The following is a 14,127-nucleotide window of genomic DNA, read 5'->3' on the forward strand; positions in this document are numbered from 1 at the left end:
TGGGACCCTCTCCAGACCAAATCTCACAACCAAAGCCCCATAACCAAAGGTCTTCAATTGTCCATTCTTGGCTCTGGCCAGTTGGCCTTTTACATTAGCCAACACAGCATCGCACTAGTTGAAGATGGTGCCTCGAAAGCAGTCAACTGCCATCCGCATCTGGGATCCGGTGGCAATATGTAGTGCGACACTCCCGCAAAGTCCGGTAACAGTAAACGCGATCACCATGAGTTCAGGATGGGATATGGTTTTAATGTATATCCCTTTGTCTCTAGCCTGGCTGTTGCAGAACCCTAGTCGGAGGCTATCGACAGACTGGCCACCTGGCCTAGTCACGAATAGAGTCAAGTCTTCACCTCTCTTAGGCAAACCAGTAAAAAAGTATATATCTGCTTGCTCAATTTCGAGCTGGTGGCCACCAATGAAGAAGCACTGGTCCTGTAGGCTCCACCTATCTACCAGCCACTGTAAGAAATCCACCTGGGCTCTCATGCCAGGTATGGCCTAGAATTTGTACAAGCTGCATGCCTTCAATGCATCGATCGAAGGTTGGTGATTCAACGCGGCAAGATCCACGTCCTCGTGCTCCTGTTCTCTCCAATCAAGCATGATGTACACTCTACATCCAACAAAAAGGCAAATTAGAATGCAAGAAATTAATTTGCTTGGGTCAATTTTGAGAATTTTTGGGTTAAAAACCCTTGCTGTGGGGACCGCACCCTCTCTATTAGAGACAGTGCATGGGTCCGCACCTTGCCTTTGTGTAAGGTGTGGACCCCTGACTTTTTCCCCATTGAGAAAAAGTCGGGGTCCGCGGGCTGCCAGTGTTATGCCTGCGGGCCCCCGCGCGCGGGTTTCTAGCCTAAAAACCCTCTAAAAAATGAAATAAAACCCTAAAACACAAATTGAAACGGTTGAAATTGAAGAGTAGGATGATGTGGATTACCTGGAGGAGATGACGTTCGATTCTGATGGATGGATTTTCCGCAATCTTCACGGGAAGTTTCTGAACAAAAGCACTATTTTCTCACCCAAATCTTAAACGGTAAAAATGAATTGACGAAAGCCCTTTTTATAAGTTTTTTGAATAAATGAATTGTAAATTTGTTTATGTTTCACTTTAGAAAGGTAACTTTTGCAGCATCTTTATCCATTTCAAACAGGTATGAGTAATGTTTGCAATTTTTGTTTAGGATAACAGATTGTTCAGGCGAAATCAATCATTTTTGATGAAAAAACATTTAGAGTCACCTTTAAGCTCTTTTCTGACTCCTAAAACATGAAAAGGTCACCGAGTTTTTCTTTTTAAACTCATTAAAACGGAACTAAAAAGACGGTCCACTTACAACTCTTTTCTGACCGTAAAAACATGAAAAGATTGCCAGATTTTTGTTGTTTTAAATTCGATATTGGTTATAAAATGACGTTTCCTTGATCACTTTTTTACTTTTTCGGATCAAGGGCACTAATTACGAAAAGTACTCCTTGGTCGTAAAGATCAAGCGGTTCTCTCAAGTATTATTTTATACTTTTTTCGGGCTTGGGAGACACAAATTTACAAAAAAGGTCAACCCTGGAGTCTTCTTAAGTTTTTTTAGACTCTCTAAAATTGAAAAGCGCCGAGTTTCTCCTATACTAGACTTGTTAAAATTCTACAGTAAAGGACCTGTTCAATTACAAACAGGAACGAACCACTCCTTTTTAGGGTTCGAATTTAAACTAAGTTGGACTCATCCGAAGGATGAGCTTATAATCAAGCAAATGTTATCCTCCTCAAGCTTGTCAAAAATAAAGAGGTACTTGCCAGAAATGGTGGGGAAAAAGAGAGAAAAATGAGCCTGTTTGTCATACTTTGTAACCACTCTTGAACACGACACATTTTTTCACATGGGTTGGGAAATCCTTTTCCTAACAGTTGATCAAACCACATTGAAAGTCTTCAGCCGGTTTCTGGGTATTAACTTTGGGTCAATTGTCACCAAACCATCTGTTGTGTCGTTATGTGTTCAAGAGGTCAGTGCCAATAAGCCATTCATCTACAAAATATCTGTCATCCATCTTGACCATCCCTGAGTCAGTCCTTGCAACTAAATTTCTTCAACTTGATCTATGATTTCGTGTTGTGGGCTTGCCTACGACGGATCGCTTTCTATCGTCTTCAGCTCATTATCTAGAAAGATGATCTAGAAACCATCGGTACCTTGGGATCTGCATGCCCCAATGGTAGGTTTCTCACCTTTGATGACAGGTTGCATCATTGACCTTCGATCAAAGGATTCCGTGACATGTTCGACATCAACACATCTATTCACATCTCATGGATTGTACTGGGTACTTTGAAAGCCATTGACATCACTGGTGGTTTCTCTCACACTTGTTAATAGTTTACATCATTGACTGGTAATCAAGTGGTTTCTACCATGTTCGGCTTCAACACATTCATTCGCATGGATAGAATCGTACTGTTTCGGGAAGTAGAAATGAAGACCCTGGATCTAGTTTTCGCAATCCAGGCTGCGAGGAATTTTGTATTCATTATATGGTGGACTATTCATAAACAGATGACTGCGTCCATACTGTGTCCACATGAGTCTATACTTGTGATGTATTACAAGATCATTCATATATCATAGCAGTAGTTAGTTTTCTAAGTCAGTTTTGATCTGAGCATGGGAATGCCTACCTCAGCGATGATATGATCTCATATATATATCTTTCACTGAATGTTTTTACAGGTTCCAACCGGGCTCTCCACAAGATGATCCTCGAAATGATAAAGTACTTCACTCTTCCTAAATGATAAATGAAATCCTCATCTACTACAGACTTCGCACTTTAGGGGGGAATTTGTTACACAAAAATATCGTCACCATGATTATTTACAGTCATTATGGGTCTATCATCACTTGTAATGTCCTCCTAAGCAAGTCTCAGACCTCAGCTCTTTAAGTCAAGCTTTGAAAATGAGAGAAAGACATTGAAAATCAACAAAGCTTTGGTTCCGCACTTTCTCTCACTGTTGCCTGCGGTCCCGCACTCCCTGTTTACAAAAACTGTGGACCTGCCCGCTCAGTCCCTAAAGGAGTGGGTGCAGACCCCTGTAAAAGTAAAAAAGGCACAAGTTTATTCTAAAAAACTCACTTTGGGTTAATTCTAGATGATTCTAAAAAGAATTTTGACGTGGATTGGTCGCTCTTAGGTGGTTCATGCATCCCAAAAGAGAAGGAGCTAATCCCTTGATGAGAGGAGCTATCCCTTTGGAGGGCTTTATCCCTTTGAAGGAGGACCTAGTAACTTCCCTCCATTGCACTATAAATTAAGGCATTGGGCTGGTTGCTAGAGAGGTTAGAAGCTGAACAATTTTGAGGGTAAATGCTGGTGGAATTGAAACTTCCTAGTTAAGCTTGAGAGGAGAGATCACATACCTTTTTGGCTTCATTGGGAAGAGAGTGAAACTTGTCAAAGTAGAGGAGACTTCTTGTTGGACCCTGGGAGGAGCTTGTATAACATCAAGGCACAGGTTGTAAAGTTCTTCTTTGATTTGAATTAATATAATCAGATTCATTTTTCTCAACAAATTGTCCTATGTCATTTGTTTCATGAATTCCTTGATCATCATGTTAAGTATATTTTATGATATTGGCTTTTCAAGTGCTATTTAATTTGTTTGCTTGTTTGTGTCTGCAGATTCGCAACAAGGGAGCTCATTTGGATCAAAGGAGCGAGGCTTCCACAAACTTGCATTGGACCTGAGGCAGGCCTAAACACTTGTTTGCCTTTGTTTATAAATGCATATTTAGAGAAAGATAGATTTTGATTGGCTTGCTTGTCACTAGATATCGTTAGATTCTAGGAAGGTCTATCTTGTCCGCAAGATTGACTCATTTCGTGTGACTCCATGGCAACGCACGCTATCGCGAATTAACAAAGTCAAAAATGGTTTGAGTCAACGGGGAGGAATCTGATATGTGATTAGCGACAAGTCGCTAATCACATATCGCAGGGAAAATCCTTCGAAGAAGGAGAGCCACATGCGCCCGGACCCGAAAAATCATGAAATGTAGCAAAAAGTGTTTCAATTCCATCCGAGGCGGGATTCCACATAAATCGATAGGATATCGGAAGGGCTTCGAGTGGTAAGCAGTTTAGACCGAGTCCTGCCCGATGCCACACAACGAGTGAAATGCGTCCAACGGAAGAAAGAGAAAACCGCTCACATTGGACGGGTAAACGTCGAGCAAGTTATCCGCCCGATATGTTCGATGACCGTAGGATCTGGAGGTTCCAGATCAATGGTGGAGATGCAACCCAATGGATGACCGGATTTGGCGAAGTTATAGAGCAGATTGTGCAGGATTTTGAAGTCCAACGTGGACGATGAGTTGGCAGAAATTCATGTTTTATAGGCATTCTTGGAGTAAACAAAAATAATGGTCGTTTCAAACGATTGAGTGTTTCTGGTGAACCTGACACGCTCATTCGTTAAAGGAATGGATGGCCACCTCCCTATAAGGCATTATGCAGTTACTATAATCGCCGAAAGAAGGGATTCGAACAGACAGAGATAGGGAACCAGAAAGTCAAGAAGCGGAAACGAGCAGTCAGGAAGCAGATTGACTTTAAAGCCACAGACTGACAGAGAGGAGAGGGGGAGAGCCCAAGAAGAAGTAAGTAGACCTGAAATCAGAGAAACCAGAGCCAAGATCACTCTAATAGGAAGAGCCACCAGAGGTTCGAGGCAAATCCACAGAGCTAGAGAGCTCTAATAGACTTCTAAAGAGCCACGAGGCAACTCAGGAAGAGCAGCCCAGGATGTAGTAAGCAGACCTTGAAGCAGAGAAGCTAGAGTCAAGCTCACTGTAATAGGCAGAGCCACCAGAGGTTGGAGGCAGGGCCGCAGAGCCAAAGAGCTCTAATAGACTTCTAAAGAGCCACGAGGCTACAGTGAAGTTGTAGCACAGTAGGAGATTGAATGATCGAGCTGTGGTTGGTTGCCTGAGGTGTGTCGAAGACATGAGAAGGAGTTCTAGATACAAATGTAGAATTCTGAGGGAGTTAGAGAAGCCAAAAGCTCGGGAAGCTCAAAGCACTGATAGAAGGAGTTAAGTCCAGAGAAGCCTAGACCTGTCTACAGAATAAGGATAGCCAGGGGTAAGATGGCATTCTAAGCCCATTGGTTCAGCTGTAAACCAATGGAGTTAAGTGTAGCACTTGTAAAAGAATTGACGCCATAATCTCAGAGAGCCTAATCGAGTTGATTAGAGCTCAAGGATACGTAGCCCAAGATATGAGGGTGAACTCCATATTATATTGTTGTCTTATGGGTTTGTTGAATTGTTGCTTTATTTACTGTTATTTGTGTTTCACATCAGCATAAGAAAATAAACATAAGCACTTAACAGTAAAAAACAAATACAAGCATACACCTATATTTTCAAGCATTTCTTAATTCCACATTGGTTAATCATTAAGACTTGAGAAAATTTAAAGCTTTGGAAGTGGGAGAGGTTCTTGTAAGTTAGACAAGAAGCCTAAGAGCCCCATTTTCAGATCAACAGCAAACACTGAAAAACAACGTAAAATCTAAGTAACAAGGAAGAGAAGAGAAGTGAAGTATCGGCACACAGTAACTGTTGGATCTGGAAGATCAACGGTCAGGATTAAATCGCATGAGCGAAATCCTTATGGATATATCGGAATTAGGCCTTGAACAAGAGCGATGAGCGACTGCCGATTGATCGTGGACCGTTGGATTGGGACCAGATCAACAGTCGCGATCTAATCGTAAATAGGAGATCACGAGGTCAAGGGACAACGACAATATAAATAGCAATGTGCGATAGGGCCGATACGCTGATAGCGATAAAGCGTTGATCAGTGATCGGAAGTATCGGCGATCGAGCTTCACGGCTTCAGAGATCGGAGTGGCGCAGTGGAAGTGAACGATAAGGGCAGACCCGATATCGTTATAGGCACAGTTCTATATGTTTTGAAATCCGATATTGCGTTAATCACATATCAGATGCGAGAGGCCTTTGTCAACGAAACCCGCGGAGGAGCGATTAGCAATTGCGATAAAGGGAGTCTCGGTATCTGTACAGAGACTGTATAAAGGCGGAAAAGGTATGTTTTGTGGGTATTTCCTTTGTAAATGGTTTATAAATAAAATAGCGCTGATAGAAGTGCTTATGTATTAAATTATATGTAAGTCCAACATTATCGAAGGATATAAGGGTTTCATACGATAAGTGCTATATAACCAATGTTAAAGAGGGGAAAGGTTATATATATGCGGTTAAAGGGATAACGAAGGTTTAGAAGGGTGAATATGTCCCAATATTAACATTAATGAAGGTTATGAGGAGTTTTAAAGTCCCGATAGGAAGGATTTAATGAAAGGCTTAAATAAAGTCATATGTGAAGGTTTGAGGGTTGATAAAGTCCCGATACATGCATATTGAAGGAAGGGTTAGACTATGTTGGGTTTTAATCAAACATTCCGCATAGAGATTTATTAATGGGGCCTTAAACCTTAGTATATGAAGATTTAACTCGATATAGAGTTAAAATTCCAGGGACAGACAGGCTATGTGCATAATCCATGCAAACTATGGGTAAAGCAAGGGTAACCCTGCGTCATACTCTAACAAATCATGCAGTTGAATCCAAGACAATTAAACTAGAAAATGAAAGAAGAGACCAAAGGCGCTCGGTGTTCAAGGTTGAAGTGCAACAAATATTGATTCTGTGTAATGCAAGTGAAAATTTGGGATGACGGACAATTAAGTTAAAGTTTGTGTGAGTTTGTGGAATAGAATCATGATGATAGTGTATAACATACATTTTACTAGTAAGCAAGTCGAGGATGTTCTGTAGTGGTCTTTGTAATATATGTACCTGGTAACTCCAAAAGTTGGAGTTGTGTTGTAAGCCTTGTAAGGCATGTGTACCCCCATAAAGTTCGTGGTAATCTTAAAACCACTTTGTATTTGCAGTGTTGGTTTGTGGTAAGTCAAAAACCACATGTGAGAGTGAAGTGGACAGGGATTCCTGTAGGCATGGTTTAGGGTCAGCCGACAAAACCCTTGGCATGGTTGAGGGTGAGTCGAGAAAACCCTGGGCCTCATTAAGTTGGGCCTGTGGTGAACCTTCATGGTTGTGTTAGAGCCTTCATGGTTGAGTTGAGCCTTCGTGGCTATGTTGAGCCTTCATGGTTGAGTTTAGCCTTAGTGGTTGAGAGCCCTTGTTGGCATGGTTGAGGGTAATCCGACAAAACCCAAAGCATGGTTATGGTAATCCAATAAAACCCATGATGATGATGGAGGGGGATTTGCAGGTACAAGTACATGTATGCAGATAATGGTTGATATAACCATATATACGAAAGACATCCTACTAAACTAGTGGTTGCAGCAATTGGGTACCCATGCATTCCAACGGATGGTTGCTCCTTTATATGGACGTAAACATATTCTTTTGTTATATTCAATCACAACTATACTTTGCAGACTGATACCAAGACAAGTACTTATTAAGGGGGTGTGTTGGAATATGTAATTGCTACTTGTCTCAGTTGTGATTCTTTCTATCTGAAGGAGTCTATTCCTATTTTGTTTCCTAGATTTGTGTGTGGTTGAGATATTCTCTCAACCAACAAATTGTGTGTCCAAAATATTTTCCCTATCATGAGACAACACTTCATATATTTATTTGTAACATTATTTGATTAATGTGAATATTGATTTCCTTATGGAAATTTAACACGAGTGAAGGTATTAGTAGTTGACGTGAGATTTCATGTTGTTTTGGGGCAATGCACTTTGCCTATAATGTTCTACCAACGCAAAGAATTGGCAAGATACCCAAGGGAGAAAAAAAAAAATGGCACCTTTAAAGCCGTAATTTCCTATTTTTGTTTATTTTGCAAGATGGGTGTGGGAGTAAATAACTGAGGCAGTATAAGGATGGGAGACAACATTAAAACAATGTGATCTCCAACTTTGTTCTTAATATTAAGTGTAACTATAATTTGATCAAGATATCTATAATTTGTATCTAAGTTTAAAATTACAATCACAACCTTAATCTTTATTAAAAAAAAATTAAGTGGATGTGTGTTTAGTATTTTTATATTTTTTGTGATTAAGTTACTATAATTAGGTATCAATAAAATTAGAATCACAACCTTAGTTTTTATCAACCAAATTCTAATTTAATGTATTCAACATTTATTAGTTTTCCGATTTAATTCTTCCATGCTCTTTGATGTGTTTAACATTTATTTGTTTTCTAATTTAATCAATCCTTTTTATTTTTTGTATAGCTGTCCTTTGACTTGAAAATAGAAAAACTTGTGTACAACAATAATAAACACTTATAACTAAATTATAATCCCACTTATAACCCAATTATAATCCCTCAGACGATAAAATGAAATCCTAAATCACATTTTTCATAGTCATCGTGTATAAACCTAACCTATTTTATAATTCATTATAACAAAGAAGTCATACTAGGAAAGAAAATTATGCAAGTCATACTAGAAAATTGATGCAAAGAAGTCAGTCTACAAAACTATGCATTAAACAATGCATTTTACATATTGCAACATTATCAACACAAACTTCCTTAGACAGTGTTCCATAAATATCACAAAATATAATATTTTCTGCATTAATCTCTCTAAGCTGCAACATTCCATTTTGATATGTCCATTGGCCAACTTATTTTGAGCCCACTAAAATTTTGATTGACGATCTATGGCTTAGCCTTTGGAAGAATTCAATTCGTTCAAATCAGTTTCAGCTGATCCTTCGACAGCCTTTGGATCGTGAACAAGATGATTCATCTTGCGATGATGCCACAGTATGACTCCATGGATATATCCAGAAACTATGAAGCTTATCAGTCTAGAGGGAAAAATTGCTACCAATTCCATGAGAGCTCTTCCAAAGGACTCTGCAGGGATCAAGCCACGTGATAATGTAGCCGGAATGAATCCCATGAATCCAGAAATAACTAAGAATCTACCCTTTTTGGCAGCTTGTAATGTAGTTTTTGCAACTTCTCTGGGATGGGCTGCTCGGTTTCTGTTATAGAAGTACACTTTACCCAATACATCAGCCCATCCTGCATCTATGCTGTCTGCAAATGCAAAAGCCCATAAGTACATAAGTAAATGCAAAAATTATATATTTGTTATATGTCAATAAGCACATATATATAGATAGATATGATTTATAGATTTATATGATTTATAAATTTATATATTGTTGTAGGGGTTTATACATTTTTGAGCAGATTTTGATCACCTTTTAGAAATTGTTAGAATTGTAATTATTGCTGCATGTTAGAGTTGGCAGAATTTAGCAGAGTGAGTAGAGTGAGTTCACTGATGTCGGGTCGAGTTAACCTATAGTTTGGGCCAAGTCGAATTTAGAATGTGTCTGTATGTGAAGTTATTTTAGGCAAGTCACTAGTCCAAAAAAATCATCAAATTTTGTGTGATAAATCATCAAGTTTTGTGTGATCAATAAAAGAGCCGCAGAGTGTGTTTTATGTATTAAATTTGTATTTTGACTGTTAAGCTTTTCCTCTGTTTTAGAAATATGCCTTCAACTATTTTTTTTTGAAATATGTCTTTAAAATTGGCTAGGAAACTTGTAGTGTTCAGATTGTAATATCTGCTTCGAAATATGTCTTTAAAATTGGCTAGGAAACTTGTAGTGTTCAGATTGTAATATCTGCTTTACAGACATCAGTTTTCATATTTTAGGCCTCGAAATTTAAAATATTTAACTATACTACAAGGACACAGAAAATATAAATCAATCTATTTTGATTCAATGAAACATAAAATCCATACTTCGATGAAACGTAGAATAATTAAATACAAAATAAAAAGGTAATTTTCACCTTCTATTTTTCTAAGCATGGGCGTATCTACAAACCCTGGACACACATGAGTGACTCCAATATTGTATGGTAGCAGTTCCACCCTCAGAGCCTCAGCAAGTCCTCTAATAGCGTATTTTGTAGCAGTGTAAAGACCATGTCCATAAAACATATACTGTTATGTACAAATAACAATATAACTGTCAAAAACTTGAATCCTTAAACATGGATTAGGGATCCAAAAATGAAAAAAGAAAAGAAAAACCAAGTGTTGAAAACATCGTTACCAAAGAGGAAAGTGACCCCATAAGCACAACAGTTGAGGGATGCATATTGCCCCTTTGTTTCATCAATGGCAAAGCCACACGCAATGTATACATGGTCCCAGCGAGGTTTGTCCCTATTGTAAGATCAATCTCTTTGACAGGCACTTCATCCATAAGGAAACTAGGAGCAATTGCAGCATTGCAGACAAGTACATCAATGGGCTTCCACTCAAAAGATTGAGTTACAGCCGCAGAAATTGCTTTATAGTCACTTATATCTGCAACCTGCATTACATTGTGTATCAGTGTTAGTAAACAGGTGAACCTATATGTACAGATCTAGGTTAACACTTCAAAATAGTTAGTTCTGAAAGGCCTTATTCTGAGTTGTTCTGAATCATGATAAGAAGATATCCCATGACTAAAAATACATGTATGTATTAAATAATCAAACAAGAAGCAAGTGCTGGAATACAGTTCTGATGTTTGCTACCTTGTTGTTTAGTTACAATATATGTGAGTATTTTTATCATTTTTGTCCATCAAACAAAATAAATAACTGACCTAAGATATAAAAACTAGCACATCCATCTAAACCTACGCCTGATATGCATATGGAGGTTAAGATAAACTGCGTTTCCAATATTTGGTCAATCCTCCAGTTGTACAACTTAAAATGCTCTAGAGCCCTGTTTAGCTTGGTTTGTGTTAGTATGTTTTCAATGCATCCACTGCAACATTTTACAAGGCCACAAAAATGAAGGGTTATGGATGACCCCACCCCTCTTCAGAATTAGATTGTCTGAGGGTTGAGGGTTTTCTCATTCTAACTAGATTCGATTCACCGTTACACAAGCATGAAAAGTCAATTCAATTCAGGATTACTTAAACAAACGGAGAGTTGATGTATCATCCCCACTCAGATGAGATGAGCTGCCAATGCCTTTAGCCTCTCTCACACACTAGTTTCAATGCACCTTTACACATGAAGAGTTACTTAGAAAATGAGAGTGGGCATTTTTCATACACCAAAGAGAAATTACACTATGAGAGTGGGCATTTTTCATACACCAAAGAGAAATTACACTATATTTTATAGACAGAAATTACACTATATTTTATAGATAGTAGAGGTTACATATAACTTATAAATTATGGATTTCTAGCTATCTAGATCTTACAAAAGTAGATTAATTCATAATTACAACTCATAATCACAATTTGTAAACATTAATTCTAAGTGACTTATGGATGAATCAAGAATAAATTAGTAATTGATATTTACAACTCACATTCACAACTTGTAAGCATTAATTCTAAGTAACTTAGGGATGAATCAAGAATAAATTGGGAGATATTCAGGAAGAAATTCATTAATTCTAAGTAACTTATGGATGAATCAAGAATAAATTGGGAGATATTCAGGAAGAAATTTGTGTGATCTTCTTGAAGTATTAGACATTTCTAGTAAACATTTTAACCAGAAAGCTGATGTGAAAAACGAGAGTGAGATCATAATTATATAAATGGAAGGATTGAATTATGGTCTCACTATCTTCTCTTTCACATCAACTTTATGTTCCTTCAAGAAGATCATACAGTTTTCTTCCTAGGTATTCCCCAACATACTATGCATGATAAGATCATAAATAAATTACAAATGGGTTAATTTCTAGATTGGTTTTCTATTGTACACCATTTTGCAGAGTATATTACCTTGATATTGATCTTGTCTTCATCGCACTCCACTTCTTGGATGATTCCTTCAACAGCCTTACGAAGATTAGAAAGATTTCTTGACACCAGTGTCACGTAAGAACCTTGTGATAGAGCCTCTTTGGCAATCTCAAGGCCAATGCCGCTTGAACCTCCTGTTATGAACACATGCTTCCTCTGCAAACTCTGAAAAGTGGGTGCTCGTCTCCATACTGAGGTACAAAAGAATGACAGGAAGGTGATGATGGTGAGGACAACCAAAAGAATATTAGTCACCTGCAAATAATCAGCCATTGACAGCACTGTTTGCATCCACTCTTGGAAGTTGTATGGAGCAGAATCTTGAAATGTTTGGAATACACCTATTCAGTAAAATGCCAAAACTGTGAACCGACTTAGAACACTGCTGAATGGTAATTCAATTGAATTGAGATGTATAATGAAACAGAACAAAAAAAGGTTGTGACATGCAAATTGCATGGCCCCGTTCTTTCTTCTGTAATGGTAAACTTTCAGGGTACTGGCTCAGCTTCTAGAGTGGGGATCTCAACTCCCAGCCTTCGTAACAAAATTTACGAACCAGGTTAGGCCTCCTCCTCGTGAACTATAATAGTAATTGGAGATGCAAAGAAGCAAAGCCAAGCAAACACTAATGCATATGCAAGGGGATCAAGACGCAGGTGTTCAAGATATGTATAATTACGTCTCATGTGTCCATATTTAAGAATTAGAAGGAAAGATGCGGCATTGCTTGTGCTTGTTGTCGTTGTTATGTATAATTACGTCTCATGTGTTTATATTTAAGAATTAGAAGGAAAGATGCCGCATTGCTTGTTGTTGTTGTTGTAAGTTTATTTTCTTATCAAACATTAATGTCATTTTTTGAGAAGTTATCAAGATTATTTTCTTATGAAACATCAATGTTATTTTTTTTTTGGGAATCTTTCAGGTTTATCTTCTTATCGAACATCAATGCTATTTTTTTAGAAAGTTTTCAGGCTTATTTTCTTATCAAACAACAATGCAATTTTTGATCTAATTTATTTAGAAACTTGTATGGATTTATTGAAATCACAAAATTGAGGGGTTAATTCTTCATAATTGAAGTGCCCCAAAACCAATTTAAACAACTCAAATCAAGATTTAACCATAAAAAATTTAGCACTATTTCCCTCGGAAATCAGAAGTCCGGAATAAATCTATATATTTACTCTTATCTAAATTTATCCAAAAATTTTTGCACTCTTAATCCCTTGATATTTACCAACTAATTAATTTATAAGTTTGAGCTATTGGATGTCTTTCAACTATTTAATTTATATGGTACATATCACATATACCAATCATTTAATTTATCAACCAGTTTAATTTATATGGTTGTGCTCTTACATGTTTATCTATATTTACTAACCATTTAATTTACACACAATATAATCTCACGATACAATTTCAACTAAGATTGTAATTTTTTGTCGTTTGAAATTTATAGATTTATAAATAGATTCAACACCCTAAATTTTTTTATATAAATATCCTTAAATATTAATGTATATCTTTAAATATTCTGAAATTTTCAAAATAAAATAAAAATATATTAAAATAAAAATAATATAAAACTAAAATAATAAAAACAAATTCTATATAATTTTGCTCGTTTAGTACTATGATGCAAAGGTGATATGGGTTGTTCCTATTTGGTATAGGCAAGCACTCCTATTTGGTAAGGGCAAACGACGGTCAATCAACATGGTTTTTGGTTTTTGTACGTTTGGAACTCTATCTGGTCCGAGGTGTTGCTATGGTGCAGGGTTAGTATGCGTTGTTCTTATATATTGGATATGCCATGGTTTTTCGACCAACCTCTTGTTTTCTAATCACTTAGATACTCCCTAATGCGCGTTATTGTTAGCAGGCGAGGATGGTATGTGATGCTCTTAATTTTGTTAGCAGGCGAGGATGGTATGTGATGCTCTTAATTTTGTTTAGGGAAACCAAGGTTAATTTTGTATCTCTTGGTTTCTGTCTATTTTGAATGCACTTACACTTAGTTTTGGGTAGTTGATATGTACTGGTTTGTATTGTTTTTGTTGTTGGAGGATTGTGTGCATGTTGTTTTGGGTTGAAATGGTGAGTTTGATTGTAGTTTTTGTTTATTTGGTTTTGTTTTTATAGAATTATGAAAGGTTTTTATGGTGAGTTTGTTTTTGTGTTTTGGATAATTTCTATTTTTTATTTGATGGTAATGTACTGA

At 37.3% G+C, this 14,127-nt stretch overlaps 1 protein-coding gene across 1 annotated transcript; it reads right to left on the minus strand.

Annotated features, from left to right (window-relative positions):
- Positions 1-8,764: 8,764 nt before the first annotated feature.
- Positions 8,765-12,170, minus strand: LOC149173713 (3-dehydrosphinganine reductase TSC10A-like). The gene is made up of 4 exons (XM_089426804.1): positions 11,877-12,170; positions 10,182-10,445; positions 9,916-10,069; positions 8,765-9,144 (listed from the first exon to the last, which is right to left on the minus strand). The coding sequence occupies exons 1-4, from the start codon at positions 12,168-12,170 to the stop codon at positions 8,765-8,767; spliced, it is 1,092 nt and encodes a 363-aa protein (XP_089282930.1).
- Positions 12,171-14,127: the final 1,957 nt, after the last annotated feature.

The sequence above is a fragment of the Pinus tabuliformis genome, chromosome 4_2 (assembly GCF_031772625.1).
Source record: "Pinus tabuliformis cultivar Carrire ecotype Pingquan chromosome 4_2, CPIR1, whole genome shotgun sequence".
NCBI lineage: Eukaryota > Viridiplantae > Streptophyta > Pinopsida > Pinales > Pinaceae > Pinus > Pinus tabuliformis.